Source organism: Equus caballus, chromosome 2 (genome assembly GCF_041296265.1).
Source record: "Equus caballus isolate H_3958 breed thoroughbred chromosome 2, TB-T2T, whole genome shotgun sequence".
NCBI classification, from domain to species: Eukaryota; Metazoa; Chordata; class Mammalia; order Perissodactyla; family Equidae; genus Equus; species Equus caballus.
In genome coordinates this window covers 96,505,965-96,526,627 of record NC_091685.1, presented here as the reverse complement: position 1 = coordinate 96,526,627, position 20,663 = coordinate 96,505,965, and the positions used below count along the sequence as shown (strand labels likewise).

Sequence of the window (20,663 nt, the reverse complement as noted above, 5' to 3'; positions counted from 1 at the left end):
TTTGATGCTATTGTAGATGAGATTGTTTTCTTAATTTCCTTTTCAGGTTGTTCATTGTTAGTGTATAGAAAAGCAACTTATTTCGTGTGTTGATTTTGTATCCTGCAACTTTGCTGAATTAATTTATTAGTTCTAGCAATTTTTGTTGGAATCTTTAGGATCTTCTACATATTAGATCATGTCATCTGCAAAAAGAGATATTCGAATTCTTTCCTTCTAATCTGGATACATTTATTTTCTTTTCTTGCCTAATTGCTCTGGCTAGGACTTCCACTACTATATTGAATAGAAATGGTGAGAGTGAGCATCCTTACCTTGTTTCTGATCTCAGAGGAAAAGCTTTCAGTTTTTCACTGTTGAAAATGATGTTAACTGCAGGCTTTTCACATATGGCTTTTGTTATACAGAGGTAATTTCCTTCTGTTTCTAGATTGTTGGGTGTTATTATTATGAAAGTGTGCTGAATTTTGTCAAATGCTTTTTCAGCATTGAGATGTTCTTGTTATTTTTGTTCTTTCTTCTATTAATGTGGCGTATTGAATGCTGAGATCTATGACCCATTTCAAGTTAATTTTATGTATGGTACAAGGTAAAGACTGGTTTTCATTTTCCCCCAGCATTTTTATGTCAATTTCTTGTATTAAATTCCCCTATTTAGAAATACCTAGAGTGATTTCCACTCTCCTGACTGGTCTTGCTGAATATAGGCAATAGGGCTGGGAAGATAGGCTGTACTAAAACTGAAGAGGAATTTGAGTCAGGCTAAAGTGTCATGACCTAATTTAACATACATGGATTATATTATGTTTGTGCATAAGAAGTACTTGCTTAGATACATTGCTGAATGATAAACAATCTCAGTTTCATTATCAGTAAAATAGTGATAATAATGCTTTTTTGGTAGCCTGTAGTAACAAAATTTGGTATGTGTGTGTATAGATACACAGACACACAGATACACACACACAGAGCTTCCCTTCACAGTGTGTCTGGTACATGTTACGCCAGGTAACATGCAGCTAGTATTGTATTTAATATATTTACTGGGAACCTGATTTATTCCTCTCCCATTAAACCTCTTGGCTTCCTTCCTTGTCCATTAACGTGCTGAAGAACAAGGGGTGCCCTTTCTTTCCCTGGCCACTACCCTACTGTTTCTGTTCTGTTCTATTTCCTCAGCGTTATTGAATGTAGGCTGATGCATTAACATTTCAGGAAGAGCTCATTTGCCGTGTGACAGCCTTATCCTTACTGCTTGTACAAGTATCACCCTGTTACAAGATAGTCCAACACAAGAGCCAGAAGAAACTAGAGAACAGGGCTCCGATGGAAACACAAAGTCTAGTTTTAAAGGTCAAGTTGCAGAACACAGCAAAGTAGGGAATCCTTTACTTTCCTCTGGAAGGCACTGGGGAGGGGAGGACAGAAGTAGGAACATACTTTCTTATACATACATTTGCAAAAGGAAGAAGCATTTTAAATAGTGAGTCTGCTGAAATGTAAATTCTTAAGAAGAGCATATGCAAATTATAAGGTAAATAACGCTCAACACTAAACTGGAGACTAACCACTGCCATGAATACATTTGGATCTCCATATGCAGGCATCATTTTACATCAACCTGTTCTACTACCATGGTTGATTTAAGATCTTTAATGCAGGGGGCTGGCCCCGTGGCCGAGTGGTTAAGTCTGCACGCTCCACTTTGGCGGCCCAGGGTTTCGCTGGTTTGGATCCTGGGTGCGGACACGGTACCACTTGTCAGGCCATGCTGAGGCGGCGTCCCACATGCCACAACTAGAAGGATTCACAACTAAAATATACAACTATGTACTGGGGGGATTTGGGGAGAAAAGGCAGAAAAAAAAGAGATCTTTAATACAGTTTTTGTTTCTGACCATTCTGACATTTACTTCCCCAGAAAGCACATGGAAAAGCCTGTTTATAAAGTTTCAAGACTTCAAGTCATTTTTAAAGAAGAATCCCTGTTTGCTTCCACCTCTTCCAGTAAGTACTGCATAATTCACCGTTAGCTGGTTTGAGAACAGGTCATGACCTGGTGTTTTGGGGGATGGGGCAGGAGGGGAGGGCTCAAAATGGTGGCATGAATGAGCCCTCAAAAACTGACAGACTCACTCTTAGCTAAAGAAGAGAGGCCTGATGTTTTGACCCAGAGCATAGTTTGATAGCCCCACAACAAATTACTGAAATTCACCTAGATGGATGTGTTAACATGCCTTCCTGGAAAACCTAATGGATTCTCTCTAAAGCATATAATAGCCAAGAGCAGTGCTCCAGTCATGCATGGCATAAAATCATAACCTAACCCATTCCTCTGGCTCACAGAATACAATTTCCAGCTCTTTGTGTTTAGAACAAAAAATGGAATTTGTAATCAGTATTTGGCCATGCAATGGGAATTCCTTGCCATGAGTTTAGGGTGAGAATAAAGCAGACACAAATGAGATAACCTGTTCAACAAGTTGAGGGAACATGGAAGGGCAAAGGGAAGAAGGAGGGACATTAGCCAGGTCAGACATTTGTCCTTCATTCTGCCCCTTGGGGATAGAAACTACTGGTCTTCTAGTCTCTTGTGACTTCTTCTGCTTTGTTTCATAACTAAGCGGATAAAGCTAGGAGAGCCTTACGGTTTACTTAATCACGCGCTCACTTGGTCAATCAAATAAAATGATGGATATAAAGTATTTAGCCCAGTTTCTGGTTCAGAGACACTCTTAATAGAATACAGGCTATCGCGGTGACAATGATAAAGCTGGAGCCACCGTTTATGTTGTTGTTCACAGTTAGATGAACCCATCCCACCCACTTTATAAGTGAGGAGGCAGACCAGGAACCCACAGTCATGTGGTCGAATAGCACATGCTTAATATGTCAGCGTACGAGATTAGGTCTTCTAACTCCTAAAACAGCTCTTTCCAACTGTTTATTTCCCCTTTGTGAGCACATTTTCAAACTTTTTACCAAAACACCATACTCCCTTTTGATAAACATAAAAATCTTATCCCTTCCCATGAAGGTTTTAAATCCACATCCCCTCACAACCTCGCCCTTGAAAATCACTGCTACCTTTCCTGGAGCCCCACCTGCAAGGAAGATTTTGTTGAACTTTAGAGTCAGTATCTTAAAAGATGATTTACATTTTGTTGTTTTCCAGATATAAAATTAAGTTATTACTTATGGGATGTTTTTCCAGATACACTATCCCCTACCATCAATCACCGGTTCAGAAGGTTGAAATCTTTAAATGCTTTATCTGGGTTTGGTAACTTTTTAAAAATCTCATGCTGTTTTGAAGCAGATTTTATTTTTGGTGGGGGTCAACATTAAAAAACACTACAAGAGTGCAGGGAATAATACAGTAAACTAAGCTACTGTGTCTCCATCACCAAGTGTTGGTGCTTATTAACATGTCACCTCCTCAGAGAAGCTGTCCTTGAGTGTCTCACCTAACAGTCTCTGGTCACTCTCTAACCCCTTACCTGACATTATTTTAATTTTATTTTTGATAGTCCCATCCTGACATTATATACCATACTTCTTTTTCTTCTGTCTTGTTTAATAGAAGGTAATCCCCATGAGGTCAGGGACTGACTGCATCACCACAAGCTTCCCCAGCACAGAAAGGAGGGTCTGAGTTATACCAGACTCTGAAGAAACACTCATTGAGTGAATCATGCTATATTCAAGCGTGTCTTTTCAGTAAAAGTAAAAACAACAAATAAAACTACATTAGTTGCCTTTGTACCTTACTTCTAGTTTTATGCCTCCAACAAAGCAATCAGTTTATGATTTGATATGAAGCTTTATAGTACATTTTATACAAACAGCTGTCTGTGCGTATGTATATATGTGTGTGCATGAGGTAATAAATAAATCCATGAACAAGTACTGCTTTGTCTAAGTATTAAATTTCTTTACATAAATGAAACTGCTGTACATGTTACTCTTCAACTTACTTTTTTCTCTCAATCTTGTTTTTCAGATTTAATTATACTCTGTATTTCATTCCTTTTAACCACTGTTAACTAGTCATCTAAAAATATGCTATATTTTATTTGTCTTTTTCCCAAATGAAAGACATTCAGGTTATTTATAGTTTTTTACTAGAATAACAATTTTTCCTTGTTCACATCTTGTGGCAGATTCTGCATAAATGTTAGATTCCTTCTCCTTTCTTCTTTTGTTTTCAGAGCTAAGACTACATGGTCACTTTATTCTCTAGAGAAGAAGCACTTTGAGGAGTTTAATGTAGCTCCTAGATGCTATCATTTGTTTTGGTTTTCCAGAGGATAAATATCAGAATAATAAAAGAAATGAAGAGGTGTCAAGTTTTGTTTTTTTTATTTGAGGAAGATTAGCCCTGAGCTAACATCTGCTGCCAGTCCTCCTCTTTTTGCTGAGGAAGACGGGTCCTGAGCTAACATCCATGCTCATCTTCCTCTACTTTATACGTGGGACGCCTGCCACAGCATGGCTTGCAAAGTGGTGCCATGTTTGCAACCGGGATCTGAACCAGTGAACCCCGGGCCGCCAAAGCGGAACGTGTGCACTTAACCACTGCGCCACTGGGCTGGCCCCTCAAGTATCATTTTTAATCACTGGTCCTAATAAAGATTAATTATAATAACAGCTGGTCACCTGCCTGCACCTACATTGTATTCCATGATTATGGCAGGGGGCAATAAAGGTGGGAGTAACAGCGCTGGTAGAAAATGGTAGACTTAACCCATAAGTCTTTTAACACATTTTCACAACTAAAATTACTGTTATTTTCCCATCATCATCATCCATTACATCTGCTTTCGTTTATAATATTCTTTTACACATGGAGCCTGTTTTACAGCAGGCTGCCTGAATCTCAGAAAGGCTAAGTTACTCTCTCAAGGTCTCCCATGGAGCCAGTAAGTGGCAGACCTGGGATTAGAACCCAGCTCTCCTATTCTGGCTCTGGCGGTTTTCACGGTGCTCCATGAAGTCCTAGAGGTCTGCAGAGGTACCCAGGGGTCCTAGCGGCCTGCTGTGGGAGGAATCCGAGAGGCTCAGCAGTGGTGGATAACGACAGTGATGACGATGAAGGTGACAACAGGAACTGGAACAAGGACACCTGAAACAGTTCTTCCCAAACCATCCATGCATCTCCTCCTCCAGCATTTAGTGTAGCAATATTCAGAGGCAGATGATTAATTAATAGCGCAATGAATCTTTGCTGAAGTCACTTAAACCCTCCCATTCACTTCACTAATCTGATCTTTATTTCCCTGAAAGACAAAACAAAACGGAGCATCTGGTAGAAAAAATTAACTTCATCAAATGCCTCTCCTTAAGGTGACACAACAAGGGAGGGGGAAGGACCTGTCCTTCACTAGATGCTGTGCTGGGCATCTTTCACTAATTAGCTCAAAAATCCAAAGAGTTTAAACTTATCTCTTTACTACATTTGACCTGTACACAAATAATTGGGTTTGAAAAAGGGTTTTGCTACTAAAACTCAAATTAAAGGAAGGATGTAGCCAATTCTGGCCTTCCACACAATGGCAGTTTGCAGCCTGCTCACTCGGTCTCTAGTAAGTGGGTAGGGGCTCTGGGTGACTTGTCCTCCTGGCCTCCGGCAGGTTCCTTCCCACTGGGTTAGGGGTGCGGCCAGACGTCAGAGGGTAGTGCTGCCCACCATGATCCCCCTTTTTCCGAAGAGCACCTGTAATCCACAATATTCCTGACACCTGGTTAACAGCACTGCCTTATTTCATTATTTAACATCCCACCCATGGACGCTTTTTCTCTTAACTAGTGTAGACTGTTAGCTCTCAGAGGGCAGGGGCTTATTTCGCATAGACACTGCCAAACCTCCATCCCCAGTGCTATACAAACAAAAGAAATACAACGGTTATCACTTGAATGTATTGAATAAACGAACAGGAAGATCTGAAGAAATGTTGGTCTTTTAATGGCTAAAAGCATTGGGGAGGGAGCCTCCTGCTCTTCCATTTCAGTGCCATGTGGAGAACACTACACTACGGCACGAGGCAAGCCCATAAAACAGGCCAAGAGAATCAAGATCTAGACCACGCAGTACATAAATTAAGAGATTCATTTATGTATATGGGCCAGGAAACTTATCCCTGCTCTTCCCAACCCCTCCACCTTAGTGGGTATCTCCTAAGACCATTTTTTGGTTTCTTATTTCTCTTTAATGGTTCCATAATTATGCTCAGCACCTCCCTGGGAAGAGGGGCCACTTGTGTGGAATTCTGTCCCTGTTGCTGGCACAGGGGAGGGTGTGGCTTGATAAACTTAAAAATGAGGAGATTTGAGGGGCTGGCCCCGTGGCCGAGTGGTTAAGTTCACGCGCTCCGCTGCAGGTGGCCCAGTGTTTCGTCAGTTCAAATCCTGGGCGCGGACATGGCACGGCTCATCGAGCCACACTGAGGCGGCATCCCACATGCCACAACTAGAAGGACCCATAACTAAGAATATACAACTATGTACCGGGGGGTTTTGGGGAGAAAAAGGAAAAAAAATCTTTAAAAAAAATGAGGAGATTGAAAAGGTACTATTTATACTTGGACTATCATGACAGGGTGAAGAAATACGATAAACACAGAATTAGAAAAATGACTTAAAAACTAGCAATTTTCCAGTATTAAGGATGGAAAATCTAAGACAGAGGCATTTCATCCTAATGTGCTCGAATATGTGTTCAAAAGACCAAACCCCCTGAACAAGCCCATGGGGAATTTCTGGAATTTAATGTTGGGGGTTACGGTCTTAGTATTTCCTGCACCAGTCCAAGAGTGATCACTCCTCTCTCTCGTTTGTAAACTAAGGAGAGCTATACAAATCCCTTATGTAGACAAAGCCTTTAGTAGATCTGGCAAATGAGACATATTTTTAAAAAAACAGCACTTGGCAAAGTAACTTCTACATTGTACGCATCTGTTTTGCATCTGTTAGAATCTAAATTTCTTCAGAGAAGGGGCAATTTCATCCTAGCTCAAAATGGGCACTAATAAATATTATACTAAGTCACTGACATCATTGGCAAAATGGCTTTAATTAATGAAACAGGCTTCTAGATTAACTTCCGGTGAGGTCTTCTAGATATTTGCAGAGTATTTTGCAATATCTTTTCTCCTTAGTTATTCTTCATATGTTTTGTGATCTTTGCATAACGGAAAGTCACTTCAACATGCGGCCCAATGTAGATTCTGAATTTTGATTTTTTAAAGGATCATGCTGCTATTTGGAATGACAATTGATGTTTATAATGAGTCCCCTCACCTCTCTCTCTTTTTTTTTTAACCCCACGGTTGGCCTAAATATTTGTCCAGGACAGAGCTCCTGCCTAGCCCCCGTCAATTACTGCATGCTGTGTTTATTGTTTTGCCAATGTTTCACAGTAGCACACAACCAAAGAACATTTTGAACTTGTATTTTTGAAGAATCTGCAGCCACAAGCATAGAACACATCCCAAATAGGAGATGCTCTATTGCTGGAGAGATCTTACCATGCAGTCTTCAATGTTTATTTTTTTCCTGCTTCTCCTGCTTGCAAATATTTTATATTACTTTGCCACAGAAGAACAGCCACCTGACACCATTTCTAAAGTCTCCTGTAATGTGGGATGCTTTGTCAATAATGGTAAATACGGTGCAGAGTGGTTAAAAATCCATAAATCCCCAAATCACATACAACCCACTCATCTGGTGGTGAGCTGTCTCCATGGATACCAAGGGAGTAGCTTCAATTCTGGGGAACCCCCAGGGAGAGCAGACTCCCTCACCCCCTGGGACCAGGCAAAAAGCAGCAAAGGTCCTCGAGAACTTTACCTTTATAGACCCTGTTCACTGGAGACTAAGTCCCAGGCTGACTTCGGCTTTCTTCCACTTCCCCAAAAAGAAAATCTTCTGGCAAGGGTAAGGGGTGTGGGCAGCATGAGAGCTGGTTGGGATTTCTGAGACTGTTCAAACATTTTCCCCCTCAAAACTTCGATCTAATTACAGAATCAGATGTGAGTATATTTTTCCATTTTATGGCTGCATTTTTTATTTTTTTGCTGCAGAAGATTGGTCCTGAGCTAACATCCGTTGCCAATCTTCATCTATTTTCTATGTGGGCTACTGCCACAGCATAGCTTGATAAGCAGTGTGTAGGTCCATGCCCGGGATCCAAACCCATGAACCCTGGGCCACTGAAGTAGAACACACGAACTTAACCACTAGGCCATTGGGTCAGCCTCTACGGCTGTGTTTTTAGAGATAGGGTTTCTCTAAGAGGGGGGATGCATATTTAGCTGCCGAGAGAACCCTGGAAGTAGAAGATGAGCATATCATAAGCATAGACATACATCAGTGTAGAGGCAAAGACCCAGCAATATGCCTAAGAGGATAAAAACATTATTTGACTCTAAGAAATTCGCTATATCCTTTATGGGAGCTAAGTCACGGCTCCACATGTTCCATAACTGTAACTGCTCGCAAAGATAGAAAAATAAAAACAAAGAAAGATAGAGTTCCAACCATTAGCACCTCCTTTCAAGTATTCAGCTCCCCAAACATATTTTCTACGCTGTATCTTTCGTGGCAGATTACGCCGCTTTGCCGTTGCCAGCTAATTAGTGCTGTGTGGCAGATCTTAGCTGCCAGGAAGCCCATGGAACCATAAAATGTAACCTTGTTGCCTTACCCTTTTTCATTTAGCAGTTCATTTTATGACACTAAAGACCTCTTTGCTCAGTAAAATTATATATCTGAGAAAACCAATGGTGATTCTTTGCAAATTCATCTTTTACTCTACTGGATCAAGGATCTATTTTAGTGTCTCAGGTTGTTAAAGCATTTTCTCTAGAGAAAGCACTTCCTTCTACCAGATGATGCTTCTGGAGTTACTGCTTATGCTCAAGATGTAAGTGAATGCTTACACCACAGGGTGTAGGTCACATACCAGGTCCACAATGTTTCCTGAGCAAAGGAGCAATTATTCTAACAATAAAAAGGCAGTGGCCTCTGCCCACCTAGCCATGTTGGCTGCCAGGATTAAACTCCATCAGGATCACAAACAAGGCAGGACTGAATAAAAATGGACTTGTATCCTCTATGGATTTTCTTTTGAGATTGGGATCCGTGTCACAGGGACCATGTATGCATGGATAGACAGTGTGGGGTCTATGAAGGATCTACCCAAGGACCAAACATGTAACATTGCACTCAAGTGTCCAGCTGGGAGATTCCCAAAGCTAAGGCAACAAGAAATAGGTGAAGTTAGTTGGGTTGAAGAGAATGTTCCAACTCCAGGGCCTCTGAATAAAATTACTATCAGGGATGCAGAGAAAATGTAAATGGCTGGTAGGGAGAAGACAACACTTAGGATGTGTGAGTCGTCTGGGGTCTGTTTTCCTTGGGCAGGCATCCTAGGGGCAGTGACACAAATTTTCAAACTCTGGTTTTAGAAAGAATTGGTAAGAATCTCAATTCTCAGCCCACCTGAAAATTGTGGTCTAGCAGACGTGGGGTGGGGCGCAGGGCTCTGCATTGCAATTACAGCCCCAGTGGGTATTCAGACCACACTCGAGAAACTCCAGTGTGTTGGAAAGAACGTGGACTTTGGAGGGGGTGACCGAGCTCTCACCCCAGCTGCCATTTACTCAAGGTGTGACTTCTGGTGAGGTTCCTTGACTGCTCTCCACTTCAGCATCTTATACATACAAGAGTGATAGTAATTGTAAAGGTTAAATAAAATATGTAAAGAAAGCTCTCTGCAAGGTCCTTGGCACATGGTGTTTGCTTACTAGTGTCTGAGTTCCCTCTACCATTTCCTCTGTAGTTAACAAGAAAGAACGTTTTTTGAATGCTTGTTACAAACTAGGCACTTTTCTAAAGAGTTTTCATTACCTTTAACCCATGAGGTAACTGTTCTTACTACTTCCACTTTACAGAGGAGGAAAGGGAGGCACAGAGAGGTTGAGTAGTTTGCCTAAGGTTACACAGGCAGCGGGTGGCAGGGCTGGGCCTTGACTTAGCTCTCCTGCTGTGAACTTACATTATTTTCAGGGGTATGAATGAGGGACAGGAAATTTCAAGACCTCTCTCTGCTGTCTAATAAAGACCCACCCTTTACTTCCCAGCACCTTTACCATCTGTCATGTCCCCTGATGCCTCACCAGCTGAAGATGATACTCTCATTCAGAGTGAACACAGACACGTACAACTGTGAATTGGCTGTAAAGTGTATTGTTCTGTCGAGGGCACGGGTGCTAGGAATACATGGTACCTAAAATGAGGGGCTGCCTAACTGCTAGAGGCACATTTCCTTTTCCCAGATATTAGAGATCCTTTAGGTCCATCAAAGAAACAAAATGATACATAAATTTGTTTGGGGAGTGGTTCTCTCCCTGATGAGCCAAGTTAGAACTAGAGTTTCATTTCCAGCAGCAATAAATGGAGAATCACAAGCAGAAACTTCAATTATCCCGCTGAAAATGGTTAACTACTGTGACATGAAGTTGATGGCATGAGTCATATGTATGTGTGCACACATGTATGTCATATCAATGTACAGATGTGTATGTGTGTAAAATACTGCTTGAGGTATGTACACATGCTACATATGATGCAGGTTTGAACATGTGTATATGCATATGCGTTTGTGCGTATATGCAGGTACAGTGTTCTTGGCACACGTGCACACACACATGCTTCCACATATGCATGCCTGTGTGTACACACATGTATGTGTTTACTTACCCAACTGCAAGAATCTTCCTCAACTGCATAACAGGGAAGACATGCTTTTTAGTCCACTGTGTTCCCGCTTGAACTTTGATTCCCAAATCCAATTTTCTAATTAACTTCTTATTTAAATAACAGTTGCAGTATTATTATGGTATTATTTTTCCTTAAAAAATTCAGTCCACTGTTCTGGTTGCACAGCAGGAGTTTAAGTGCAGCCAATACTTTCTTGTGCTGACAGCTCTGATGAAGGCATAAGTCTTTATTTATATATACGAATGATTTGACAAAAAAATTTTGATGGAACTTTAGTCCGTAAATCTACTCGTTGTTCCTTCCTGCTGTGAACATTAGTTACGGGTGGGAGTATTAATTGTGGATGCTGTCACTTAACAGGCACACACACACATACAGTGGCACTGCATGATTTTACCAATAGGGATTATTTTCATAAGACCTAACAGGAAATTTGAAACAGTGATCTTCCCTTAGACACCAGTGCATGTGGAGGAAGTACTGATGACCTGAACCTGTCCCTAGCTTTGGGGTCACGGAGCTGTGAACTGCAGAGGACATGCCTTGGCTCAATGGGCTGCCACGACTCAGGTCCTGCCAACTGCCGCCATGAAGGGAAAGAGGCCCAGGATTGCTGCTTCTTGCAACTTTTTCTAGCTAGAAATTCAGATTTGTATGTAAAACTTTACCATATTTAAGTGTTGGCTACTAGTTGAATGTATTTAGAAGCATTCTCAGGGCCAAACCCAACTCATCTGCAGGCATAAGGAGTCACATGTGACATCAGTTTGCTACCTCTGCCTAGAACAATTCCTGGGAATTCCTAGAGATTTAATTCCTAGTGGTTTTGGCTGATGAGCCAAGGCCCTGGGCATTGGTGGTGGTGTGTGCATGGACGTGGATGTGTACATGTGAGAGTGTAGGTACGCGTGTGTATGTGTGTGCATGTATGCATGCATGTGTGCGTGTAGGGAACCTGGCTTGATTCTCAGCCTGGTGTGCTCCACAGGAAGCCTCCAGAATGAGGAGGAAGGACAGTCTTCCTATCATCCTGGCATTCTCAGACTTACCCAGACCAAGTGGAATGTGACCTGACTGGTAATCACCACAGCTGTGTCCCAGATGGAACCATGAGGGAGAGTTTGGTGAAATCACTTAACCACAATATATTTTCTTTTCTCCAGAAGTTTCCCTGCAAATTCTTCCCCCAAAGGGCGGAAGGAAGTGCAGTAAGGACCACCACATAAGTGGTAAGTTAGGTACATCTGTATTTTAAAAGGTCTCCTAGCAGATTTTCTCTTTGGGGATGTGAGACTGAATTGCCACAAACTTGGAGGTTTCTATCAATGGGTACTCTTAAAATTTTTGCTCCAAACTGTTCCCTGAGGTTTAACTTACAAACACAAAAAGAACATCAAGACTTAGTAAATTTGAAATGAGTAATTTTTCCATGGGTATTCGTCTGTAGGTCTGTAAACTCAAAACGCTCTCTAAGATTATTGGTAAGGCCACTGTCTGTGGAGTATAACCAGTACAGAGCCACGTGTAGAAACACATAATTACGACTTTCTAGGAACTGACACTAATGGGTTGTTGACTGATGGATGGGCTGCCTAGTAGTGATGCTGCTAACCTGAGAGGTTTCTCTGTAAATGGTGTTATAAGGACAGCCATTATTTTATATGAGATCATGGTAATAAAGAGTGCAGTTTATAACTCAGTAGCACTCAAATGATCAATTAGTGAAAAAGATAAATAACTAGAAGCAAGCATGCAGTTCTGGCTCAGGAAGTAAAGTAATTACGGTAATTGAAGACGAGCAAGGTAATGTCAGTTTTCATCCCCACAGGCAGATGGTTTAGGATACAAGCTAGAGCTCTCAGGCCTTGGAATCTATCTGTGAAGGGGACTGTGTAGATATTTTTACAATATCAAGACATTTCAGTTGCACCAATGAGTACTTGGGACGTGTCAGTCCAATGTGTGTTCTCATGGGGAGGTGGTGTGTGGAGTGGGGAGAGAGATAACATTCATGATTTATTGAATGCCAGGCACTGAGCCAGCAGCTGCATAGACATCAATTGATTTCACCCTTACAATAAACCTGTGAGGTGGATTTTATTTGGACAATTTTAAAGACGAGGAAATCGAGGCCCAGGGAGGTTAAGTGAGTTGGCCACAGCTACTAAGTCAGTGTCCAGCCAGGACTTGAGCCCAGATCTGTCCAATGCCAAAGTCAGCCAGTTTCCCCCAGCCTATATTATCTCTCTGTAGGGTCACCTTCACTCATCATGGGTTAATATAAAATAATAAAAATAGTGCTGATGGTATAAAACAAAAATGAAGGGCTTCATTTAAGCTGCACTGGTTTCTGGGCTCTTGGTTTTATGATATTTCCCGGGCATCTGCAGAAATTGATGCACAGTCAGGCATTAGAGTCTTTCCCCATCACATTTCCCTTTGCTGTTGTTTCTGCCACTTCGTCTCTCTCCACTGCTTTTAATCCCCTGTTTCTGCTGTGGAGCACAATATCAATAATGATAAATAATAAATCATCAATCCATTTCTACAAGACATTAGTCTCCCTCTTTCCTCGTGATGGGGGACCAGGCTAGCCTTTGTGCTCCTGTCACATGGGAATAGGGTCACAGTGTTGTCCAGAGCAACTGGCTTCTAGGGAGGCTCATTTACTGGTGCCTCAGTTCAGTTTGAATATCCATGCAAGAATATATATATATTCTTTTCATTAGCAGACAAAGTGCAAATATATATTGCAACACAGTCTCTTCCATCTCCTAACTATTGCTATTGTTTGTTTCTTTTAAAATTCAGCATGTTCATTCATTCATTCAACTGATGTTTACTGTCTAACTGTATGCCACGAACTCTGCTGGATTTTGGAACATGAAGATGAAAAGCCAGAGTCCAAACCCTTTAAGGACCTATAAGTTTAGTGGGGTGATAGACAATTTCTTAAGAAATTGTAACAGAATTGAAAGGAGATAATTGCAGGTGAAGGGGCACCAGATTCTGCTTGGAGTAGCACAGAAGACATCTCAGAGAATACAGCAGATGAGATGTGCTTGAAGGGTACGCATGACTTGGAAGGTGGAGGAAGAGGCGTCAGGAACAGTGTGTCTGGAACCACTAGTGGCTTAGAAATGCTTCTGTGTAAAGTGTCAAGTGGGAGTGGTGTAAAATCTGGGAGAGATATGCAGAGGCCAAATGCTTCATGATTTGTTGAGATTAGTCAGCTTCAGATCTGAACTCAGAGGTGATAAAAATGTTTTGATCAAAATGGTGACAAAATCAGATTTCAACAGATGATTACCCAGGAAGCAAGATGAGGACAGACTGGAGGATGGTAAGACTAGAAACAGAGGGAGTGAAATGGCAAAAATCAAGGTTGGAGATGATAAGGTCTTGAATGATAGCAGTGGCAGAGAGAAATGGCACATGGAGACAGATTTAAAAGGCAGAATGAACACGGGTTGGTGACTGCCTTACTGTGGGGGGGCAATAGAGTGGAGTGAATATAGAGTAGCCCCAAGTTATCGGCTTGAGCACTGGGGAGTAATTTCACTATAAAAACTGAAGTCACTAGCTTATAAAGTAAGCCTCTGCATTAGTATATTGCATGTATAATACAAACATGCATGCAAAAAGGAAATAGTCTTAAAAGTTTGGTACTATACACATTTTCTGAAGTCAAGTATTCTGTGCAAGGCCAATATTTTCACTACAGGAAAAAGCACCTTTTTCTGGGGTAGGGGTGGATGCTAATACAAAATGTGTGTATACCGAGTGTAAATGTGTGTATATGTGATTCACATACACTGTGAATCCCGGAACTGGGGTCCAGTGAGAGGGGATTTCTTCTTCAATTTGGGACCAACAACTCTGAAAGTGGTACTTGTACCTTAGTACCTTTACTTGTAAAATGGAAGTAATACCAATTCCAAACAATGTCACAGAGTTTTGTTTTTTTACTACTTCCCTGAGAAAATGAGACAATATATGTGGTATTTACTATAAAAATAAAAAGCAGTATAAAAATGCAACATACATATGTATGTATAAACCTCGGGACTAAATAGCAAAGTGTATTCGCATACACGTAAGTACATAAACACAGCCTTCACACCTACACCACTATCTACTGAAGAAACACAGTGCTTTTTGCTAGTATTATTTGCTCATTGTCTAGCATCAGTATTAAAACATAATAAAGAAGAGCTGCTCTGCCTAGCATTTTGGTTTACATGACTTGCCACCACAGTTATTGTTAAAATCGACACTAAAGGCAGTATCAGAACCAGGTGGGGACTGTTTTAAGAGCCTCTGTGAGCAGAAGTCCATAACGTTCCGAGGACAGGGTCCACTGTGTGTCGGAATCCTAGAAGGAATCTGGGCTATGCTGTGCTGCTCTTCCAGCTGCCTACACCCACTGTCTTCTCAATCATTCATTTTATATGGAGCTGGGCAGATGCTACAGTCTCGTTGTGACCCTCTATAGTCTAAACAATGTGGCAGTAGGGAGAGAGCTCAGGGCAGAGTTCCTTGCTAGGTGGGCTTAGTGGTGCTGGAATAAAGGCAGGAAGGAGGGCTTGTAAGTGAGGATGCAAGAGCTTGATTGTACCTTTCCCAGTGAGACTGAGAAGGGTGCCAAGAGAGGGACTCTAACTTTAATCACAGAGTTATGGAACTGGAAAGGATCTCAGAAATCATCTGCCAGTACAGTGCCTTATTTGACAATTGAGGAAATGAAAGTGCAGAAGGGGTATGTGACTTGCCCAAGGTCACACAGCTAATTGGAGGCCACATCAGGACTCAGGCCCAAATTTCCTGCCTCTGGCTAGTGGTGTTTCCATTGTATCATCTTGCTTCATGTAGCTCCAGTAATGTTTTGGTAGTTATGCTGTTTTTTTTTTCTTTTTCTCTGAACCACTGAATTTCATTTCTGAAACATTTTGGCTTACAGAACCGAGACACTCAATTTTCAGAGCCAATTCTTATGTCATCCAAAAGGCATTTTTGGCTGTTCCTGTTTTCTTAATCTCTGAATGATGGGACTTCCCTATGATTTGCTTTAGAACTGAAATGCAAAGAGAAACATTATCTTATTGACACTGGATACTGCTCAAACTTTGAAAAAGTACTGACCCTCCAATTGTGCTTCCTGCCATCAGCTGTCACCTCCTGCTGAGCTCCATGTTCAGTGTGACAATGTCTGGTAAAATGCGGATCTGCTCAACAGCCCTTTCCTGAGCTCACTCTTGTAACAGCTGCTGAGCCTCAACACGTACAAAAAGTGAGACAGCCTTGGGAGGAATTAATCAAACTGGAGATGGTGCTATCTGTGAGCAACTCAGAGCATCTGAGACAATCTCCCAGCAATGGATGGATTTAGTCTGCTGGCTGAGTTACTTCATTTCAGGAAGACAAGTCTCTTCCGAGTGGATGGTGTGTGTCATGCCCAGGCTGAGTGCTCCAAGCAGCAATATATCTGTAGTCTAAACTGATTAATCCTCTCACAGGCTGTTTGTGAATCTGGATCCTCAATACTCCCTTTCAGAGGCACCAGATGCACAAGAGAGGGAAAAAAACCCTGGGAGTCTGGCCCTGAGTGGGCTCTGTTGGTTTGGCAAGGGCTTTTCATTGGGGAGCAGCATTATCATGGTAAACCTGGTGGCTTGTGGATTGGATAGTTGCCACCTGAGTCACTTGATGTTCAAGGCACGTGCTTATGGGAAAGACTTTTGCTCTTCATAACAGCTGTCCATCTGTTGAAGCTATCACTGAGCTGGTGAGCTGAGGGCTCAGAAACAAGGGAGAGATGTTGTTCCAGGGACCTGGCACATTATGAGGCATGGGAAGGACTGTGGGAGCAGTGTCACAATCTGCAAATGCTCCCTTTTGTATAGAAGTAGTCCGCTATGGCTTAACTATTTCCTGAAGGGGAGACGACAGTGGGGTCTAAAATCTTAAAGGGTTGGCTGATTCTGTTGTCTGCCGCAATGGAATATGCTCACAAATCAAAGCAATTATCTTTCCAGGGCTAATGTGAATCTTATGGGCACCAAGGGAGATCATTCTCTGCTGGTTCCAGCCAGCATATTTATCCACAGTCAAGGGTAGCTGCTTTGCCATTTCAGGCTTTGATGCAAGCCAAAAAAGCAGACGTGGCTACTTACTCTCGTCCTCCCTCATAAACAGTGGAATGCTTTATCTAGATATGTTTATTTCTGGAGGTACCAGTATATTTTGCAGTCACATAAAACCTGGAAATTGCTGCTTTGCACATGTAGCAAAGCGTCGTTGCACATTTGAAGCAGAAATGTGATGTTCGTGCCAACTCTCCCTTTTTCTCTCAGTTGTCTTGACTCAGAGGTTCAAAATCGGGTGCCCTGGGAAGGTCCTGAATACAAGCTCTTTTGTTTTCATGTCCAAGTTGTGGTTGGAGCAGGCCTAGGGGCATTTAAATCTTTTGAATATAAATGTTCTGACCACATCAGTTGCTCCCTAAATAATAAATATAGAACTTGAAAATTACAAGAGTGGATGTCACTTCTGGCCTCATTTTAAGAGAATGTGATTTAGGAATGAAGAATCTCCAGAGAGGTTTATACTGAGTTCCTCAAAGAAGAGAAAACGGGTCACTTCAGACACTACACACAAGTCTCTGAATGAACGCTTTGGAAGTTTGTTCCATAATCAGTCCAGAGCATGGGTCCCTGGAGAGCTCCTGATGAGCGGAGCGATAGCTGTTAACAGCTTTTTTTCTGAAAAGGACTTTTTTCTGGGCTGCAGTTTCAGCTGTGTTTTAATAATTATTTTTGTCTCGTGAGTGGATTTTGAAGAGTATGAGCATATTTTTTCTCAAAAAGGTTGACCTAGCTCTAGTTCTTTGAAAAAAGACCAAAGTTTAGTAGAGATATCAGCTAAGAATGTGGGCCTCCAGGGAAGGTCATCGAGACGTTCAGGAACTGAGTCTCTGGAACTCTCATGGGACTCTTCCTGCCTCAGTTTCCACTGAAGAGACGTGGACAGCAAAGAAGGATGAGACGGCATCTCCCACCTCCACCCGCTGCTCTTGCTCCCGCCCCACTGCCGGATATATAATGTTTATGAAGGGAAACCTGTTCTGTGATTCCTGACCCTATTACCCTTTTTGAGACAATAAAAAGGAGAAAGAGGAAGGTGGGGATATTGGTAAAGAGACTGACCGTGGATACAGTACTGTCATGCTGAATGCCACTCCTACAGCAAAAAGTGTGGGGATGCTCTGCCACCCACGCCCAGTGAGGGGTTACTGCAAGAGAACCCCAAGGGGATTCCGAACTGTGTTTCCTGTAGGTGGGACTCGGAGAGAATTGAGTCAAGCCTTAGAAAAGCTGCAGCTGACTGTGGACGCAGGTCTCCTTCATGCCTGGCTGGAGTCTGGAAATAGGAGAAGGATGGCCTGTGAGGGGTAAGAGGCTGGAGACAGCTGCTGTACTGGAAAGGACTGTCAAGGCAGGGGATGTGTGAGTGTCCCAGAGGTGGCCACAAGGGAGAGCGAGCAGGAGCAGGACTGGGCTCAACTTGGGCCCTATCCAAAAGGACCTCTTGGAGGGTAGGGGCACTTCAGACGACAGAGGCTACAAGTGGAGGGCTGGATGCACAGGGGCTGCAGGCGGCCTTGTGTGTAAGCGACAGAGAGCCCTCTGTCCTGAGTCACAGGAATTATAAGGGAAAGGGCCCTGCAGAAAAACAATTCTTTTGTCTGTGTTTGGAACCTAACGGGACTCAGAACTGTCAGTTAATTAAGTGTGAGCAGAAAATTCCTGCTGGAATTTTCATCCAGGGGCAGGGGAATATTACAACCACTTAACACAGTTGTGGCAGTGCAGCAAAAAGAAAGATGCATTTTGAATACATCAAAACTCATGTTTGCTCAACACATTAGATGCACTATACTTCCCTCAAGGATCAGAGTTGACAGGAAGTTTCCCAGAGGAAACCCACCCCACATTTCACTTCAACTGGCCAAGTTTTAGCCTACATACTAATTCACGTGTACCGCTTCCTTCTGTCAAGTTTGAAGACCAGATCTCCTGGCCGAACACATTATGCCATGTGCTCCTCAGAATGTATTGGGGCAGATTTGAGATATCATGATTCCATCCATCTCCACATCCCTTTCCGGCCCCCAGCTCACCGGATCCCTCCACCCTCTACCCTATGGGCCCACTGTTGGTTCCTTCTAGTTTGAGGTGGAAGGGGTGGCAAGTGGGTAATGATCTAGAGGCAGGACCGGAGGCCTTGCGTAATGATTCAACAAAGGAAATGGATGGTGGTGTCAACAACTTCCTTCAAAAAGAAAGGGGAGGTTTCAGACCCTCTTGAGAAGATGGAGAGTGGCACTGTATGTTTTTGTGAAGGAGTAACAGAATCTTCTTTTGTCTCTTTCTCTAGCTCCTGTCTGGAGTCTCTGAACACAAAAGACTGTTTGTTTAGCTGTATTTTCCTTTGGTCCCGAGGAACTTTTTTCCCTGCTGAAGCAAATCCAACCATCTGCAGCCCGGGCTTGGGGAGCCAGGAGACAAAGTGTATTTTTGGTGCAGTCAAGCATGCAGATAACAACTCGTGAGGGACGCTTGGACATTCTTACAAATGACCCCTCGCATGGAGGTGGAAGGCAAACACTGTGTGATTTGAGACTGCCAAGCGAGGTTATAAAAGGTGGAATGTCAGAAACATTAAAGATATGCAGACAAGAACGTCTTTCTCTCCAAATGTCAGACTTGCAACAAGTTTGGAGTTCCTTTGCTTTGTAAATGCTTTTCCTTTTTTTTTCCTCCTGGGAGCTGAAGATGATCCTTCAATGCCAGATTTTTCCATCTCCACTCTACAGGCAATCTGTTCTGCACCTTCCCCTTGAGTGCTGAAATGACTTTTATGTGCATTGGATCAACCATACACCAACATTATTTGACGGGAAAGAAAGAAGAGAGGTAGAGATGAGAATGCAAATAGGAATGAACAAATTTTTGATTTTTCAGAGATTTAGAAAAAACGAAAGAAAAGAATAAATAAAAAAATGAGAAGGGAGCGAGCAACTGTGTTCATTTTCTCCCCTTGTTCATCCTCTGAGCATAAGGAAGCTAAGTATGGGGCTCTGGAGAAAGACGGTCCTTTGAATTCCAGCACCACCTGTCACTAGCTTATGACCCTGGGTCAGTTACTTTTTTTTTTTGAGGAAGATTAGCCCTGAGCTAACTACTGCCAATCCTCCTCTCTCTTTTTGCTGAGGAAGACTGGTGCTGAGCTAACAACCATGCTCATCTTCCTCTACTTTATATGTGGGATGCCTACCACAGCATGGCTTTTGCCAAGCAGTGCCATGTCTGCACCTGGGATCTGAACCGGTGAACCCTGGGCCGCCAAGAAGTGGAACATGCAAACTTAACCACTGTGCCACTGGGCCGGACCCTGGGTCAGTTACTTTAATCTCTCTCTGCCTCTGTTTCTGCATCAGTAAAATGAGGATAAAAATAATATTTACCTCAGAGGGTTGTTGTGAGCTAATATATGTAAATGGCATAAAAAGGTGCCTGGTATATACTTGATACTATGTATTGGTTAACTATTATTATTTCCTCATTTTCTAGTAATTGTCTAGGTCTGTAGAGATGTGAGGCAGGAAAGGATAATGTAAAGAAAAGTCAGGTCCAACCTCCACTGGGTTATTTGTGATTTGTAGCAATATTGTATCCCAATGACACTTATTTCTCCATCCACATTCTTTTAGACGGCATCATCGAGTTGGTTACAATAACGTTGATGAGAACTTGAATCTTTCTCTTATTTATTCACGCATCTGTATTTGTTCATTTATTGATTATTTGAGTTAGGGCACT

General features: G+C 42.3%; 1 protein-coding gene across 4 annotated transcripts in view; it reads right to left on the bottom strand.

Annotated features, from left to right (window-relative positions):
• RNF150 (ring finger protein 150) overlaps positions 1–20,663 on the bottom strand; it is a 238,221-nt gene that overhangs the window by 22,346 nt on the left and 195,212 nt on the right. For 2 of the 4 annotated variants that reach the window (XM_023636511.2, XM_005607830.4), the window contains one exon: positions 14,735–19,696. The exons of the other annotated variants lie outside the window; for them this stretch is intronic. In XM_023636511.2, coding sequence (XP_023492279.1) covers positions 19,542–19,696 — 155 coding nt within the window. In that variant the 3' untranslated portion in view covers positions 14,735–19,541. Of the gene's footprint in view, positions 1–14,734; positions 19,697–20,663 lie in introns of those variants that run through there. 4 annotated transcript variants of the gene reach the window in all.